The sequence below is a fragment of the Aethalodelphis obliquidens genome, unplaced genomic scaffold (genome assembly GCF_003676395.1).
Source record: "Aethalodelphis obliquidens isolate GAN/ISIS:26980383/991018 unplaced genomic scaffold, ASM367639v1 scaffold35, whole genome shotgun sequence".
NCBI classification, from domain to species: Eukaryota; Metazoa; Chordata; class Mammalia; order Artiodactyla; family Delphinidae; genus Aethalodelphis; species Aethalodelphis obliquidens.
The window spans coordinates 8,988,740-9,008,133 of record NW_020837979.1 but is presented as its reverse complement, the minus strand read 5'-3'; the positions used below and the strand labels follow the sequence as shown (position 1 = coordinate 9,008,133).

The window sequence follows — 19,394 nt, the reverse complement described above, 5'->3', positions numbered from 1 at the left end:
CCCCTTTGTCTTTATGCTAGGCTTCAACCCATCCACACCTCCCCACCCCGATTTCTCGTTGTTAGCCCCCAGATTTATTTGTTAACGTGGAAAACACTCAGGGAATCCCCAGAGATTCTCCTCTGTGTGGCATTCCTAACAGCTGGGGACAATTTAAATTAGACGGTTTAAAAAGGAATAGCTGATTTTCTTTTGCAACACAGCCTGGCCCCAATATGCCTTGGGTGACCAGGAGAAGTGGCCAGAGCATGAATCCCTTAACTTTACTTAATTAATTAATTTATTTAGGGCTGTGCTTGTGGCTTGCAGGATATTAGGTCCCCGACCAGGGATTGAACCCAGGCCCCCTGCTCAGAGTGGAAGCTTGGACCGCCAGCGAAGTCCCCCAGATCCCTTCACTTTAACACCATCTCACAACTGGACCTATTTTATAAGCAGTCCCCAAAATGGGGAGAGGTCCCGTATGTGCAGGCCTTTATGAAGCTTTATCGAGACCCCAATCCTAGGGATTTCTGTTGTGTGTGTGTAGCCTCTATTCCTGTGTTACCCCCAAAAGAGTCGGAGCCAGACCTCCTCACGGACCCCCCTCTTTCAACTGCCAACTACCCACTGGCACATTAAGCCTCCTTCTCAGGCCCCTGTTTCCTCCCCTCCACCATCATCTTCGGTCCCCGGGACCCCCAGCTTACCCTGTCAGCTCAGAAACCCCAAAATTGGAGCCCCCAGTGCTTTCCCCAGTGGGGCTCCGATCAGGTTCAAAGTGAGCACCCACTTCTGCCCCACAAGGCCTTTACCCCCTCCGGGAGGTAACTGATGAGAACAGAGGGATGACTAGAGTACATGTCCCCTTTTCGCTGGGGGACCTAGGAATCTGTAAGGAGGGGGTTGGGAGGGTCTCAGAGAACCCTGACGAGTTTAGGGATGAATTTATCAGTCTGGGGTTCTCCCTGACCTGGCAGGACATCATGGTTATTCTGGCCCACTGTTGCACCCTGGATGAAAAGGAGCGTGTATGGAAAAAGGCCGAGGAACACACAGATAGCCTACTGGCTACCAATCCGCACCAGCAAATTTATCAAGCAGGTGGCGACGCGTTTCCAGATCATGACTCACACTGGGGCTAGGAAGATCACGTAGGCCAGGCCAGGACGAGACATTACATTACTTGTCTATCAGAAGGAATGAAAAGGCATATGGTGAAGCCTGTAAATTAGGAGAAGGTCCAAGAAGTGACACAGGAAAAAAGATGAAAACTTGATGGTCTTCCTGAGCTGGGTGACAGAGGCATTTAGGAAGGACGCCAGTACAGACCCTGAGTCTGCAGAAGGGAGGTGGCTATCGGCTGTGCATCTATCAGCTAGTCCGCTGCAGACACCAGGGCAAAATCACAAAAGCTTGAGGCTGGGCCCCAAACCCCACTGTCAACCTCGGCAGAGGAGGCCTTCAAGGTCTATAATCACCGAGACTTAACAGGAGGCCAAGAAGGAAAAGGGGCTACTAAAGAAAAGCAGAGCCTCGGGTCACCCTCGATGTGTCAGACAGGAGAAGTGAATTTCTTGTAGACACTGGAGCTGCCTGCTCTGCTCTGACTTGGCCGGCCGACCCCCTTTCCAACCAAGACTGTGCTGTGGCGGGAGTCGATGGACAGCCAAACGGAAGGCGATTTACATCCCCCCTTGCCTGCAGAGTCAGATCCATTATTTTTACTCACTCCTCTTTGTAAAGGCCAGAATGCCCTGTCACCCTCCTTGGAAGAGATCTGCTAAATAAATTAGGAGCTAGTATAGTCTTAGGACAGGGTGAAGTCCAAGAAGGTAGAGAATTCAAACAGAGAATGCATCTACTAGTAGCCCCAGATGACCCACCTGCTGGTCATCAAAATATTCCCCAAGACATCCCCCAAGAAATTACAGAATAAGTAGATCCTGCAATTTGGGATAATTCAGTGCCAGGAAGGGCAAAACGTGTTCCCCCAGTAGAAATAAGATTAAGGCCTGGGGAAAGGTACACCTGAAAATGACAATATCCTTTAAAGCCTGAGGCTCTGAGGGGGATCCAACGCTACTCAGCAAATTCCTAGAACACAGACTCATTAGGCCCTGCCAATCCCCTCGCAACAGACCGATCCTCCCCGTTCGCAAGCCTAACAGGGAATATCAGCTGAAGCAAGACTTACAAGCAGCAAATGAGGCCGTCAGCCCTATTCACCCATTGGTACCAAACCCATATACCCTCCTGGCCCAAACTGCAGACAGCACTCAGTAGTTCTCTCTGTTGGACCTCAAAGATGCATTTTTCTGTATTTCCCCACATCCCGACTCTCAATACCTTTAAATAGAGGGACCCTGACACCCTGGAGGCTACCCAATATACTGGGACAGTGCTGCCACAGGGTTTTAGGGACAGGCCCCATCTTTTTGGAAACGTGTTAGCAAGGGAGCTGAGGGAACTGAGCCTTGAAAGGGAACTCTGCTATAATATGTTGATTTATTAAGCAGTGAGACAAAGAAAGATTCATATCAGAATACTGTTCAGGTCCTCAATTTTCTGACAGAAAGGGGATATAAAATCTCTCCAACCAAGGCTCAGATCTCACAGCAACGGGTTCAGCGTTTAGGAACTATTTTGACCCCAGGGGCACGAGCCCTGGCCATTGACTGAAGAACAGCAATGGGTGCATTACCATCTCTAACCACAAGGAGGCAGCTCTGAGGCTTTCTCAGGATGGCTGGGTTCTGACATATCTGGATTCCAAATTATGGCCTTATAGTCAGACCCCTATATGAGGCTCTCAATGAAAAAGAAAGGGAGCCCCTTCTATGGAATAAGGACCAGCAGCGGGCCTTTGAGACTCTAAAGACTGACTTGAGCACAGCACCAGCAAGGGGGCTTCCACATTTGGACAAGCCCTTCACCCTGTATGTTCACGAGAGGTCAGGGACATCACTAGGAGTCCTGACCCGAAAGCTGGGACTGGATCAGAGACCAGTGGTTTACCTTTCATCACAGCTGAATTCAATAGCCCTGGGATGGCCAAGCTGCCTGCGGGCAGTAGAAGCCACAGCCCTGTTGGTTAATGAGTCTCCCAAGCTCACCCTGTGTTGACCCCTCATCAGGTACAATCTGTGCTGGAAGTCAAAGAACATCATTGGTTGACAGGGGGAAGGTTAACAAGATATCGGGCCCTCCTGATGGATACCCTGACACTACCTTAAAGGTATGCCAAACGCTGAACCCAGCAACTCTGCTTCCAGGTGTCAGGAGTGCAGACTTACTGCATCAGTGTATAGAGACCAGAGAACAAACTTATACCTGATCTTCTAGATGAGCCTCTTGACAGCCCTGAGGTCGGATGGTTTACTGATGGGAGCAGTTTTACAGAAACGGAAACCCAAAAGGTGGGGTATGCCTTAGTCTAGATGAAGTCATAGAAGCTGAGGGCCTGCCACCCCAGACATCGGCCCAGAGGGCCGAACTAATTGCAGAGATGACAGCTTCTTTACAATTAGGGAAGGATAAGGTATCAGGTATTTTTACTGACTCTAAATATGGGCTCCACATGCTCATGCTGCCATTTGGAAAGAAAGAGGAACGTTAACTGCTAAAAATTCTCCCATAGGGCTTCCCTGGTGGCGCAGTGGTTGAGAGTCCGCCTGCCGATGCAGGGGACACGGGTTCGTGCCCCGGTCCGGGAAGATCCCACATGCTGCAGAGCGGCTGGGCCCGTGAGCCATGGCCACTGAGCCTGCGTGTCCGGAGCTTGTGCTCCGCAACAGGAGAGGCCACAGCAGTGAGAGGCCCGCGTACCACAAAAAAAAAAAAAAAACAAAAAAAAAAAAAAATTCTCCCATAAAACAAAGATTGAATTCTTGACTTTTCAAAGCAGGGCAGCTCCCGACCCAGCTGGCAGTAATACACTCTAGGGACTATCAGAGGGATGGAGCTCTTGTGAGCCACGGGAAGAGAAAAGGTGTTTGAACTGCAAAACAGGCAGCTTGACTGCAGAAGCCTGAGCAAGTTATGGCCCTAGTGATTGGCCCCCCTGAACTCCCTAGCCTCCCCCAGTGTTCCCCATAGAACAAGAAAATGCTGAGAAATAGGGCTATGAGAAGGAAGCACAGGCTGGTATTAAAAGGATAACAAGGTTCTAACTAACCACTGAGGCCCAACAATGGAAACTTGTTAAGAGCTTACATGATGCCACCCACTATGGGAGGGATGCACCATGGGACTTAATGCAAAAGGAAAGGGGCTCAGGGAAGGGGCTCAAAAGGACAGTAAAACAAGCGACGCTTGCCTGGGATTTGTGTGCCGGTAATAATCCACAGGCCCATCCAATCCTCCCTTCGCTGCTCGGGCCAGTTCAACGTCGAGGGACATACCTGGCGGAAGACTGGGAGTTCCTTCACAAATAAACCCTGGGGACCAAGTTCTTCTTAAAACCTGGAAAAAAGGGGTCTCCTGAAGACCAACTGTTGCCAAAGTAGAAGGGCCCCTATAAAGCAATTTTAGCCCCTCTCAGGGAGCGAGCAAGGGCACCTGTTACTTGTTTTCACTCCCTCGTGCTGCAGCATGAATCGCATTAAAGCCTTAGGCTCAGCTCCTCGTCTGGCCTCATCGATTTCTATTGATTAACGAACCCAGGTCGGTAACATTTTGATAGATACACGGATGTCTTGCTCTCCTGGCCCTGGGCTCCTCCTCTGGGTCTTACAAGAGTGAGCACAGCTTCCTGCCTCACGGCTTGGCTCCCGGGAAGAAAATCCAAGGCGTTTGCACGGAGGTTGCAAACTGGCAACCCCCAGGCTGATTCTGGCCCATGGACATGTTTTGATAGGTCTGCACTAGCGCAAGCAGTGAACAAATTTGCCATTAAAAAATTGGAAGGTTTTCCATATAAACCTGGACTTCTAGCTTTTCTTTAAAAAAAAAAAAAAAGATTTGGCAACACTGGGCCCTGATTCTGGCAACAAGTGTGTGGAGCTGAGCAGTGGCTGCCCTCAGGGTCCCCACAGTCCCCATCACCCCTGGCTCCCTACCTGACATCCCCACTCAGCTGCACTGCCCACCTGGCCCTTGTGGTACCTGAGTTTGCTGCTACAGCTGGGGCCCCGGTTAGGACAGCAGCACCCACAATCCTTGAGGAGATGTCCCCCTGGGCAGAGGTTTCTAAGCCCTGTGGCCTCCCTGTCAGGCCACCCTGCCTGCCCAGCACTGAAGCCTGGCCCTGGCCAGAGGGTGGCAGTGCAGTGTATGGAATTGCATTCTGGGCTGAGGCCCATGGCCAAGGGTTCTCCACCTCTGTCCCTGCTTGGCAGTGGCCCAGGGCAGGCTCATTCTCACCCAGGGTGCAGCTTCCCCTCAGGTGAGGAATACTCACTGTTGGATTTTCCGAATCAGCTTTGAGGTATAATTGACATACAGTTCACTGCATATATTTATATCATGCAATTTGACAAATTCCGCCATACATATACGCCTGTAAAACTATTACCACCATCAAGATCATGAACATGGCAATTACTCCCCAAAGTTCCCTTCTGCCTCTCCTCACCCCTCACAGGTTTGTTTCCATTTTTTAGAAATTTTTGTCTGTTTTCTTTCACTTGCCGTTATTAGAGATTCATCCCTGTGGTTGCTTTTTTTTTTTCTTTGCGGTACGCGGGCCTCTCACTGTTGTGGCCTCTCCCGTTGCGGAGCACAGGCTCCGGACGCGCAGGCTCAGCGGCCATGGCTCACGGGCCCAGCCGCTCCGCGGCATGTGGGATCTTCCTGGACCAGGGCACGAGCCCGTGTCCCCTGCATCGGCAGGCAGACTCTCAACCACTGCACCATCAGGGAAGCCCTGGTTGCTTTTATAATAGTTTTATTTATTTATTTTTGCCCAGTATCATTCCCATGTGTGGATATACCTTAATGTGTCTACCTGTTCACCTGTAGATGGACCTGTGAGTTATTTCCAATTTGGGGCAATTACAAATGAAGCTGCTATGAGTATTCGTGCACAAGTCTCCGTGTGGGCATCTGCTTTCCTTCTCTGGAGTAAACAGTGAGGAGTGGAACGGCTGGACCTGATGTATGTCTAACTTTTAAACAAAACGCCAAACTGGTTCTGGTTCAAGATGGCCGCGTGGGAGGATCCTGAACTCACCCCCTCCCATAGAAACACTGAATCTGCAGCCATATAGGAAACATTTTCTTCTGAGAGAAACCCAACTCCTACACATCGGACAAATGAGAAAAAAATTCCCTTGGAAGCCGGCAGGAAAGGCTGAGACACAATCTTGTGGTAACCCCGCTTCCTACACCGTAACCCACGAGCAGGAGGTCAAAACCCAGAGCTTGGGCTTCCCTGGTGGCGCAGTGGTTGAGAGTCCGCCTGCCGATGCAGGGGACGCGGGTTTGTGCCCCGGTCCGGGAAGATCCCACATGCCGCGGAGCGGCTGGGCCCGTGAGCCATAGCCGCTGGGCCTGCGCGTCCGGAGCCTGTGCTCTGCAACGGGAGAGGCCACAACAGTGAGAGGCCCGCGTACCGCAAAAAACAAAAACAAAAACAGAGCTTCTCCCTGAGGAGCGAAGGGCTTGAACCTCACACCTGGTGCCCCAACTTTTACGACCTGCCCCTGAGAGACAAGCCCCTCAAACATCTAGCTTTAAAAGCCCACGGGACTTACATCACAAGCCCTGCACGGTTATAGCAAACAGAAAAACGGTTCTGAAAGGGAGCATGTGGACTCACCAGCACTGAGGAGCAGAGCAGAGGCAGCGACTGAAAAGCGCCCAGACTTGCTGTGAAAGAGTCTTATCTGCTGGTCTTTAAAGCTTTGGCCTGAGGGGCAGGCATCTAATTTAACACACCTGGGGCCAACAGAAACACTCCGCGAAGACGGAGGCAGGTGGGCGCCATCTCTGCGCTCTCCCGCTGCCTCTCTCCAGGTGACTCGCAGCTCCCGGAAAGGAGCCGGTATCCTTGTCTGGAGCCCTGGTCTTTGCAGCTTCTGCCCAGGGGCTGCCCCTTGACTGCCTGGCTCTAGCGGCCAGTAAGGCCACATCTTTTGTTTTCCGTTTCTCAGGGGTTACTGTCTGTCATTGTCTGCTGTCCAATATCTTGAAAAACCATTCTTTTATATATTCTGTCTTTTTTTCTTTTCAGTTGTTTCATCCAGGAGGGTAATCTAATCTAGTTCCTGTGACTCTTGGAAGCATGTAAGTCTCCACTGATTGGTTTTAATCAAGTCAACTAGACTTGCAAAGAAACGAGTTCAGGTACAGATGAATAGTGCTGTTGGTCATGGAAGCCTCCTGTGCTGGAAAACATGCCTCCGAAGCCTCCTTTTGCTCCCATCTCCAGTCACTGCCTCCTTGAAGTTCAATTTCAAGGGCTCAGTGATGTCAGTGTTTGAAATTCAGAAACGAATCTGCATAATAGCTAACAACAGCTAACCGTGGTTTGGCTTCATTCTGTTACCGACCTGGGTCCTCGGACTCTTTAATCAATAGAAATTGATGAGGCCAGACGAGGAATCAGGCAAGGCTCTACTGGGAACCTGTGCTGCAGCATGACGGAGTGAAAACAAGTAACAGGTGCCCCTGCTAGTTCCCTGAGGGTGAGGGGCGAGCTTAAATGGGGCGAGGGTAGGGGCGGATATATGGGTGGGGCCAGAGGGGGGGCTTAGGCGATCGGCCCCTCCCCTTGGTGGTGCTGTTGAAACCCTGTACCACCCCTCCCCCAAGCACAAAGGCCCCTCCCTGTCCCCTGCCTCTTGTTTGTAGAAAAACTGAAGTCCATTCCCGAGTTGTTTTACAGATACCACAACTGCCACCAGAGGGAAAAAGTTATCTGCGTGATGACCAGACTATAGCCGTGACATAAGCCGTTCCAGCCTCAGCAATGCTGAATCCACTGCTGGCACAATTCCAAGAACTGGCCTCAAGAGAATGGCATTAACATTACCGCTCATAATAATCTGTATCTTTGTGGCCATCAAAATAATTGTAGCTGGCTCTGCCTGTATATGTAAGCAGGCAACTTAAACTGTCAACAAACAGATGCAACAGACCCATGTCCGCATCTTCCACTCTGAAAATATGGTGCCCTATGTCAGCAGGAAGAAAGTACAGAAGATGAACTATTGCCCCTAACCCCACAGACATGGAACAATGTCTGGCAAGTGGGCATTTGTAAGCAGCTCTTTTGCCCCTTTCCTGTTTGCCTATTTCTGTTCCCCTTAAACCTTAATTATAGAAATGAGATCACTAGGTAACCTTTAACCTACTTCCTGACTTATGCTCTATTCAGTGCACACAATGCCTTGCCTAGCCTGTTGATTCTTTTCTTAGATTAAAAGAAGTAGGAATGGCTTCCCTGGTGGCGCAGTGGTTGAGAGTCCGCCTGCCGATGCAGGGGACACGGGTTCGTGCCCCGGTCAGGGAAGATCCCACATGCCGCGGAGAGGCTGGGCCCGTGAGCCATGGCCGCTGGGCCTGCGCGTCCGGAGCCTGTGCCCGCAACGGGAGTGGCCACAACAGTGAAAGGCCCGCGTACTGCAAAAAAAAAAAAAAAAAAGTAGGAATGAAGAATTAAGTAGTTAAAGGATGACTAGCTCTCTACCCTCAGCAGCCCCCTTAGCAATCCTGGAGTCAGACCACACAGACAAGATAACATCTGAAGCAAGAGAAATCAGCCAGCCTGCATGCAATGGAAAACGACGCACAGCTTGACCTCCTGCCTTGATGATTCACGGAGATCCTTTCCCCCTTCTCCCTTTAAAAACTGTCACGGCTGAGCAGAATCTTGAGAGTTGGTTTTGGGGACACGAGTCAGTCTTCCCCCCAGATTGCCAGCTTTCTGGTTAAAGCAACTTTCCTTTCTACCAACACTTGCCTCGTGAGTACTGGCTTTCCAGTGGCGAGCAGCCTAACCTGAGTTTGGTAACACTGCACAGGGATCATGCCCAGGACCCTGCTTCTGCTCCCGGCACCTCAGAAGTGGCAGTTGGTTTGCGGCCTTTTTGCATCTTATTCTTCATAATTGCCCCAACCGGGCATGTGTACAGTTATTTTTAGTCCCTTATAGTTTCTTTGTACTCTGTTGCTTGAGATGTTTGTCCAGGTGCAAGCACTGCAGCAAAGGGTCCAAGGTCCTAGCCTATCTCATCTCTATGCCTGTTCTTAGAATTTTTTTTTAATTATTTATTTTATTTATTTATTTTTGGCTGCATTGGGTCTTCGTTTGCTGCACGCTGGCTTTCTCTAGTTGCGGCTAGTGGGGGCTACTCTTCGTTGTGGTGCGTGGGCTTCTCATTGCGGCAGCTTCTCTTGTTGCGGAGCACAGGGTCTAGGTGTGCGGGCTCAGTAGTTGTGGCTCGCGGGCTCTAGAGCGCAGGCTCAGCAGTTGTGGTGCACGCGCTTAGTTGCTCCGCGGCATGTGGGATCTTCCCGGACCAGGGATCGAACCTGCGTCCCCTGTATTGGCAGGCGGATTCTCAACCACTGCACCACCAGGGAAGTCCCTGTTCTTAGAATTTTCACCTTATTAACTTGTAAGCCCTCACAATATCCCCAGGGTTTAGGCCCTGCTAGAATCTTTATTTTCATTTGAGAACGCTGAACCTCAGAAAGGCTAAGTAACACGGCTAAGTTACATGGCTGGCAATCCCAGATCTTCCACTTCCTAGCTGTGTGACCTTGGACACTTTCCTCACTGACCTCAGTGCCCTCAGCTGTAACAGGAAGATGCTAATAACCATATGTACATCACAGGACTGAGAGGACATGGCTGACTCAGTGTCTGGCTCATTGTAAGTGCTCAGGAAATGCTGGATATATTATTATTGCATATGGCTGCAGAATTAAACCATTAGGTGGACTGTTGGACTAAGGGGGCATCTGGACTGTCTGTTTCAAGGAGTCCTGCGGAGCCCTGCGACCTTAAGCAAGTCAGTGTTCCTCTTGATGAGACAGGCTGGGACCTGGGACTCTTTACTGGAGTACTTGCACCTGGACAAATGTCTCCTCCAGAAACAGAATACAGAGAAACGATAAGGGACTAAAAATAACTGCACACATGTGCAGCTGTGGCAATGATGAATAATACCATGCAAAAGGCCAAAACCCAACTGCCTCTTGTGAGGTACGGGAAGCAAAAGCAGGGAACTGCACGTGATCCCTGCACACAACACCACCAAGGGGGTGGGCAGACCACCTAAGCCCCACCCACCTCAACAAGCCCCACCCACCAATCCACCCTCATCCCATTTAAGGGACCAGCTCACCCCACCCCCTCAACGAGTGAGCAAGGGCACCTGTTACTTGCTTTCGCTCCCTCGTGCTGCAGCATGAGTCTCAATAAATAAAGCCTGGCCTGAATTTCTCGTCTGGCCTCATCAATTTCTATTGATTAAGGAGTTCAAGGACCCGAGTCGGTAACAGGAGTACCTCCCTCCAGGACGTCAGGACCACCTTCTCTTTGTACCTTTTCACTCTCATTTCATTCCCATGCTCCTGAGGGCTCGTCACCCCCTCCCAAGCCCATAACGCAGTTCCCACCGCTCCCCTGTCATCTGAGTCCCTGGTTCCTGGGCCTGTCGCCTTGGCTGCCCTTCCAGCGCAGCTTCTGCCGAGGGCTCTGCCTCACTACATCGGGTCCCTGGCCAGCTCCAGTGTCAGGCGTCCTTGCTGCCCAGTGCCGGGCACACAGCAGTGGCCTCCATAACAACCTTATGGAACGACCCAGTGGGCATGTGCACTGGGAGGTCAGGCCTTCCTGCCATCACTGCCGGTTTAAGCCTCATGCACTCTGGGCCCCACCTCCCTGAGGCCCCTAACCTCTAGCTGGACACTTCCTCTGTAGCCAGAGCACCTGGCTTAGCACAGCCGCAGGGCAGGGACCCGGTGCTCCCCTGTGCACAGTAATGTCCAGCAGGCAGTCCGTAGGGTACGCTGTAGCGATCGGAAATTAATCGGATCCCAGAAAGCACATGTGATCTCCCTAAGAAAGCTCCCTTAAGCCTATGGGAAAGGAAGTACCATTTGGGGTACGTAGCTGGGTGCCTGGGGAGCCTGGGGAGTGCTCCAACAATCCAGGGGTGCTCCTGGTGGCACTGCTAGGGGACTGGCTCTGGGCTGTTGTATCCCAGGAGCAGGATGCCAAGGAGGAGTGCCCGGCATACAAAGGACTTTGACCATATCTGACCCTGCGGTGAGGGTAGGGTGGGGGAGGGAACCCGGTTCCAGAAAGGAAAATGCCATGGCCTGGCTGTCACTCACGCAGGGCCTGCCCTTCTTCCTCCCCACACTCCTCTGGACTGCTGCCTTGACCAAGAGCTGCTGCTGCGGACCATGGACGCAAGCGTGCTGAGAATGGGAGGAGAGGGGGTTTCACTTCCGCCCAACCTGCACCCCCAGCTCCCTTGGGTGGGTAATGCACCCATCTCCAGGGGCAAACACGCATTCCTTGGAGGTGCCCACCTGGGACCATGCTGGTGGCTGTGAGGGATGAGGGTCTCTTATAAGAAGAGGAGTTCTCTCTCTGTCTCTCTCTCTCTCACAGTGAGATTCTGTAAGTGCTGGAGTCTGCAAGCCAGGAACCAGGTCCACACAAGAGACTGACCGCAACGCTCTGATCTTGGACTTCCAGCCTCCAAAACTGAAAGAAAATAAATTTCTGTCATTTAAGCCGTCCAGTCTGTGGCATTTTGTTACGGCAGCCTGAGCAGACTAAGACATATCAAATTATATGTGTCCCAGGAATTCAAAGATAGTTTGACATTAGACAGCCATGCCTTGTCAGTCACCCATGACCAGACCAGGGACCTGAGCCTCGGGGATGCCTCTGCCAGCCTCTCTGCAGGGACAAGGAGACGTCCCCCCAGGGGCCAGTCCCTGGATGCTGGAAGTTCAAGATCGAACAGCCTCATGCCTTCTGCCATGGCACCCCTTGCAGACCTCTGCTCTGCATGCATCCTCCGAGGAGGACTGTGTTGCCAGAGGACACGCCCCTGTGCCAGGGGCCCCTGTTTGCAGGGTGGCCGCTGTGCGACAACGAGTGGGCTGGGTGTTCACATACATGTCTGTGGGCCCCTCGTGATGCAGGATGGAGCAGAGACTGGGCCATGGCCAAGGGTGCCAGTAAGGAAATCCAAGCAATCCAAGAATCCTAGATTGGACCTGGCCTTCCAGGCTGGCTGAAGGCGTATTTGTCCAGGTTGGAGAAGAAGAACGTATTTCAATTAGCTAGACGTAAACTTTCCATACCGAGACCTAGGAGGCATGGGTCTGAGCCCCACAGATGTTAGGAGCAGGGCTGAGCCCAGGACACCAGTAAGTAGCTCAGGCAAGTTCCAGCCCCTTTCTGCACCCCCCGTGTCCTCATCTGTAAGTGGGGGTAATAAGAGGACCGATGTGTTGAGAAGATTGCGTTCATGTTTATAAAGCGCTTTGCACTGTGCTGGGCGTGGAGAAGGCTCTTGGTGACCGTCTGCCGTTATTATCACAGTGGAACCTGTAGCCAGCCCGACACCCAGCTTCCAGGGACTGCACTGGTGGGTATGGGACACTGCCAGCCCAGGTTCCAGAAAAGTCTGCATGTGGGAGAACTGAGGGGAGGTGGGCACAGCGAGGTGGGTTGGGGCCAGCACTTGGACAGTGAGGAAAACATAGCAAAGTGAAGATTTAATAGGAATTTTTACTTCCTGCCCTTACCACTCATGGCGGGATGGTGGGGGAGATTTCCTTTCTCTGAAATGACAGCCTCAGTGATGCAGTGGTCCCAGTGCATTGCTCAGAGGCACCTAACCCCCAACACAGGGAGCCGCTGCCACCTGGGGGCTCAGAGGATGTGAAAGGAGAGGCACGTGTCCCCTGGGCCACGACAGTCCTCCCCAAAGCACCCGCTAATACAACATTTACAGCCTCTGAAGGAGATGCTTACAAAAGGTCTTCTGTACCAATAAATAGAGTGAACTCTCGTTGTTTGTAGTAGTTCTAAAGCCACGTGGCCAACGCCGCCTCGACAGGAAGTCAGGTTCCTGCGAGCCTCTGGCCGCAGTGGTTACCTTGTCTGATGTGTGTTTCTGTTTACAGACAGCATGTCTAATACGTGGCTGATTCCTTAACACTGGACTCCCGGCCAGCTGCGCTGTAACTCACATCTGACCGAAGATTATCTCACGTGTATTTCCTCTGGGAGGCACACCCGGGCCTGTCCGAGCTTAGGAGCACCAGGTGGCACTTTCCACAGTGAAATCACCCACAAAAAGCACAAAAATGCAAAGAAGAAAAACGTAGCCCCAAATAGACCCTGAAAAGGACGCTTGTTTACAGTATGAGCTGAAACAGGAAGGCAGGGTGCAGCCTGTTCAAACTCAAGCTGGGAACACACCCAACAAATGTCCGCCACACGCACGCGCCCTTAAAGGGATCTTCGGGGAGCACCCAGGGCCCACGTGAGTTTTCCACTCCCACTGGGCCTGGAGGTGAGGACACAGCCCCCCCGCCCCCCAGGAGTGGGGCTTCTCGCACCCCATCCAGGACGTGGTTGGCCTGCGGGAGACCAGGGAGGGCCAGGCATGGCTGCGATGAAGACAGGATCATTCCCGAGGGAAACTAGACTTGAGGATATGGGGAAGGGGAAGGGGAAGCTGTGACAAAGCGAGAGAGAGGCATGGACATATATACTCTACCAAACGTGAGGCAGATAGCTAGTGGGAAGCAGCCGCATAGCACAGGGAGATCAGCTAGGTGCTTTGTGACCACATAGAAGGGTGGGATAGGGAGGGTGGGAGGGAGACGCAAGAGGGAGGAGATATGGGAACATATGAATATGTGTAGCTGATTCACTTTGTTATAAAGCAGAAAATAACACACCATTGTAAAGCAATTATACTCCAATAAAGATGTAAAAAAAAAAAAATGAGCAGGAAGGGAGTCCAGCCTTCCGGAGGGAGCACAAACGCGGAGTAAAGCTGTGGAAGGGAAGACAGTGCGGTGTTGGCAGAGGAAAGGACAGATGGGGGGAGGGATGCAGCAGAGCACAGAAAGAGCCCCGTCCCTGCAGGAAACTGACAGATAATCACGTGTTTTGTACCCGCCCTCCTGGGTCAGCCAGAGCCTAAGGAGGCACAGGAACGAAGGCTGGGGGTCCTGGAGGCAGGCAAGGCTGGGACCTGGGGTCTAGCTGGTTCTCTGCGGCGGTGAAGAGGACGCTTCACTGATGGAAATTCCTCAGGATTCATCCCCTCTCTCGGCTCAGGTGATTTGCGCACTGAGCACCCTCCTGGCTCCTAACTCACCTTCCCAGGTTCTCTGCTTGATACCGAGGGGGTTCTCAGTGGGGGGACAAGCGCAGAAAGACATGCGCTTCCCCTGAAAGTTAACACCTGGCCAGCTGGCTTACAGGTCCTGTGTGACTGACCAGCCTGGATTCCCCGACCCAATGGATGGTGGGCTCCGGCAAGGCTGTGGGCTGGGTGACTCCTGGGGGGCCTTGAAGGGGGTCAAGGGAGGGCAGGGCTCACCTATGGCAGTGGGCTCAGAAAGTCCCTGGAGAGCTCCCTGCTCCAGCACCCACGCCGCTGGCCCAGCCCTCCCTCAGGAGCCCAGCCTGCGCCATCTCTAGGCACCGGTGGAGGACCTCCCCTCCTGCAGCAGCTGGGCCCTTTCATCCGGGGCTGGAAGAGCTCCCTGGAGGTTGAGGAGCTGAGGGTTTCCTGGAGGAGAAGGGCCAGAGAGGGGACACATGAGCCCCTGCCTCTGCACTGGGGTGCCAGGAGCCAGCAGGAGCCCTGGGGAGGTGCCGAGACACCACAGCTGCGACCGGCTTCCTGGTAAATGGCCACATGCCCCTAGGCAAGTCCCTCTCCTCTCTGGGCCTCAGTTTCCTCATCTGTCAAATGGCCCAGGCTCCAAGCCCAGCCCCAAATTGTCCCCATTCCTGCCTCTTCGGGAGGGGGCAGACCCCTCGTCTCCATAATCCCAGCTTAGAATGAAAGAACTCAAGAGCAGAGGGGCCCTTACGTGCCTCTCGCCTGGTGCTGTCACCCCTTCCTTTGATACATGGGATGTGGGTCTCTGATGTACGATATACAAGACCAGGGTCAGACAGGGCTCCTCTCCGCACTGAACTAAATGACCCTCTGGGGTGCTCCTGCCTGGTGGGTTGGTAGAAGTGTGGACATCGTCGGAGTGCGCTGGGCAACGGGCTTACTTCAACACTCTTCAGGCTTATCTTAAACTCCAGGCTCCAGAACTGCTGGGGAAACCGAGGAATCAGGAAGACATGACTTTCTGAGTTTTTTAATGCATATAAGCACATACAAATATAGCATCTTACTTTTCTTCTTAATACTCCGTTCTATACCTTGGAGACATTTTCTTGTGTGTAAACACACGTATATTTTGGACCTTCTGATGTGGTTCTAATTTCTCTTTTCTCAGTTTAAGGCAAGTGAAGCACAGCCCAACTTTGCATCTCACGGTCACCAGAACGTCTGGGGGCGTGTTGAACAGGGAATGTTCCTGAAGCGAGTGGTGGGAACGCTGATGCACACTCTTTGATCCAAGTACACCTCCCTCTCCCCCAAGTGCATATACTGAGGAAGCAAATCCCCAGACAGAAAAAGATTTCTGCACAAAGAAGGCTAATTGCAAGAGTGGTAGACAGCTGCTCACTGCAATGCAAATCCAAATACTGGAAAACTGGCAACAGCCTTAAATTTCAACAAATATTTGGGAAGGATCGATGGAAGATACACAGACCGCTGTTCTTTTAGCTCAAGGCCAGCCAAACCCCAGTAATGCTGGTCATACCAACCCTGGAGAATTTAAAGTTCATGGTCAAATCCAAACATAAGAGACACACATTCAGGGTCCCGCGGTTACCCCCGCAGAGCTGCACCTCTGAGTCTCTCCAGGCACACGCCCTGGCCCTATCTGCCATGTTCCCGGAACATGAGATGTTCAAAAACATTTGCCTGGGACTTCCCTGGTGGTCCAGTGGTTAAGACTCCGTGCTCCCAATGCAGGGGGTCCGGCTTCGATCTCTGGTCAGGGAACTACATCCTGCATGCCACAACTAAAGATCCCCCATGCTGCAACTAAAGATCCCACACGCGGCAACGAAGCTCTTGCATGCTGCAGTTAAGAGCAAGCACAGCCAAATAAATAAATAAATACTAAAAAAAAATTTGCCTCATGAATGGAGCCCCCAGTGCCCATAAGTTCATAGCCCTTTATTACGTCCCATGGGAGAAAGCGCTCTTGCCATCAGGCCCTGGAAAACCTGCCTTTCTCTCCAGCACCCAGGTTGTTTACTGCATGGTTGCTGAACTTACCGGTGCTGGGGATCCCAGGGCTCGCTGTGCGGAAGTGGGGTGACCTTAGGAAGCAGAAGGAAGCAGAAGAGGGGAGGCCACACCACTGCTGGGGTGGGGACAGAGCGAAGTGTGGTGCTCCAAGGACAAGGGACGTCCCTGCCTGAAAAAGTTTCAGCGGTACACCCCCCTACCAGACTCTTAATCGCCCTCCCTACCACGTTACCATGGTTACGAAATTCCTGAGCCCACCTGGGCGATGGGACCTGTCCCAAACAAGGAAAGGCATCTGCCCTGTCCCATTCCCACCCCATAGAAGAAAGGTATATGTGCCTTAACCAATCAGTAAAAGCAATTTTCACCTCAGACCATTCCTTTGTTTTCTGGCTATAGAAAGTGATCAACAGCACATGTTTGGGCTCGACTCTCCCAGACGACTAGGAAGTTGGCCCACCGTTCTGGCCGCGACCCTTCCCTCTAATAAATTCTATCTTCTTTACATTCTGCCTTACGTCTGGAAATTCTTTTCCAACCCGCATTTGGACCACGACAAATGGTCGTGGAAGGACCCACCGCTGTTCTGAGTGAGGGAGGTGGGAGCACACGCGATTGTTACCTGGGGGGTGGAGAGGGGCGAGTGCAGCCAGCCTTTTCACTGGGGAGGGAAGGAGGGTGGCTTATTCTTACCCTGTGGGCTGGGAGGGAGAAGGCAGGTGGTTAGGTGGGTATGAGGGGAGGGAGCATTCACCACTGCTGGGGGGCAGGACTCCCCTTTTCTCTGGGGCAGATGAGGACACTCACCATGCCCCGACCTCCACCCCCCAGGCAGCCTGGAGTGGGCGGGAGGGTCGTGAGACCTTGAGCTGTACGGGGTGTGGGGTCCAACAGGCGGTGCAGGGCTCCATCTCCATCAACTAATACTCAGGAAGCGCTGTCAGCTTTCTGACAACAGGGCGCCTCCTGGGCGGTCTCGCTCTGACCCCCTCAGGTGCTGTCCCCGAGTGGCCACCTGCTCCGTCCTCCCCTCCCAGCGCCCACCCACCCCCAGGGCTGCCCCACAGTCCAGGATGAGCTGGTGGCCTCACCAGCAGGGTGCTCTGATGAAAAGGTCCTGGTGTCGCGTAAGCAGACATTCAGCAGAGATCCCCAAATGCAGAAGGGGGGACAGCTCTCAGGGGGAGGGCCTTTCCTGGTCCCAGGGGGGCCGTGTGACTGCGATGATTCCCTGGTGTCCGGCTCTGCCCAGCTCCCCTTCCCTGGCCCTCCTTAGCTCAGAGCTCTCTCTGATCTCTTCAGTTCCCAGACCACAGTCACGCAGACCCCTTCCCCGGACACTCCCCCGTGCCATGGTTTTGCAGGGCTACTGAACACCCCAGTTGCTGTCTTGTCCCCTGGAGAGCCTGTGAACTCTGTTAGGACAGGACCTCAGAGTGGCCATCTCAGGACTACGCACCTTGCATACAGTAGGTGCTCACTGCAGGCCAGTCAGTGTGATGCGCCCACACTGGGGGCCGGCAGGTGTGGACGAGCACCGTCTCCACCCTCCTCTGTGACCCAGGGATGGGCTGGTCTCTGTTCTCAGCCCTGAGGGCCCCGGTACCCAAGTTACAGGTGAGAGTGGGGTTGCAGGAAGCTGAGAAGACTCAGCTGCCATCCCGAACCTAGAGGCTCATTCCCTGCACAAATTTGGGATCAGGGACCCCTTGGGCAGGGGAGCCTGGCCCTCGAGACTTCTGACTCTGGCCTCTGCCCCGGGGGACCTTTGAGGGCCTTGGGGGGCACAGCTGGGCTTCCAGACCCTCCTCCTCCTCAGGGAGGTGTGCACCCCAGGCTGCCGCTCTGGGAATGAAACCCATGCACACTCACACACACTCACATACCCTCTGAACACTTGCACACTCACAGTGCTCACATTCATCCCCACTCACTCACATTTACACGGTGCTCACATACACTATGTGATCACACTGTACACACTCGGGGACACAGACATTCACACACACACACACACACACACACACCAGCTTTACTGAGATATAATTGACATGTAATCTTCTGTAAGTTTAAGGCATACAATGCGATGATTTGATACACGCATATATTGTGAAATGTTCACCAAAACAGGGTTAGTTAACACCTCCTTTACCTCATATAATTACCATGTTGTTGTTTTTACAGTGAGAACACTAAAGCTCTAGTCTCATGGCAACTTTCAAGCACACGATACAATGTTGTACATTAGATCCTGGAACTTATTCATCTCATAACTGCAAGTTTGTACTCTTTGACCAACAACTCCCCACCTGCCCCTGGCAACCACCATTTCACTTCCTGTTTCTATGAGTTCAATATTTTTGATTCCATATCTGAGATCATACAGTAGTATCTGTCTTTCTCTAATTTATTTCACTTAGTTCATTCCTCAAGGTCCACCCACATTGTAGCAAGCGGCAGGATTTCCTTCTTTCTCATGACTGAATAATGTCCCATGGTGTATATGCACCACATCTTCATCCATTCACCTGGCCATGGACACTTAGATTCCATGTCTTGGCTATTGTGAAAAATGCTGTAGCGAACACGGGAGTGGAGACATCCCTTTGAGATAGTGATTTCATCTCTTTCAGATATATATGCAGAAGTGGGATGGCTGGATCACAGGGAAGCTCTATTTTTAATTTTTTGAGGAACCTCCATACGGTTTTCCATAGTGGCTGCACCGAATTACATTCCCACCAACAATGCACAACGGTTTCCTTTTCTCCACATCCTTATCAGCGTTCGTTATTTGTGGTCTTTTTAATGATAGCCATTCTAACAGGTGTGAGGTGATTATCTCACTGCGGTTTTAACGTGCATTTCCCTGATTAACAATGTTGAGCACCTTTTCATGTATCTGCTGTCTATTTACATGCCTTCTTTGAGAAAAGGTCAAGTTCTCTGCCCATTCTTTAACCGGACTTTTTTTTTTCCTATTGAGTTGTATGAGTTCTTTGTATATTTTGGATGTTAACCCCTCATCGGATATATAATTTACCAACGTTTTCTCCCATTTAGCAGGTTGCCTTTTCATTTTGTTAATTG

The 19,394-nt window shown here is 52.1% G+C and overlaps 1 protein-coding gene across 1 annotated transcript in view; it reads right to left on the bottom strand.

The window, feature by feature from the left end:
- NEURL3 (neuralized E3 ubiquitin protein ligase 3) overlaps positions 1 to 19,394 on the bottom strand; it is a 79,215-nt gene that overhangs the window by 30,769 nt on the left and 29,052 nt on the right. Inside the window, exon 3 of the mRNA XM_027128964.1 lies at positions 11,470 to 11,647. Within this exon, the coding sequence (XP_026984765.1) occupies positions 11,508 to 11,647 (140 nt within the window). The 3' untranslated portion in view covers positions 11,470 to 11,507. The remainder of the gene's footprint in view (positions 1 to 11,469; positions 11,648 to 19,394) is intronic.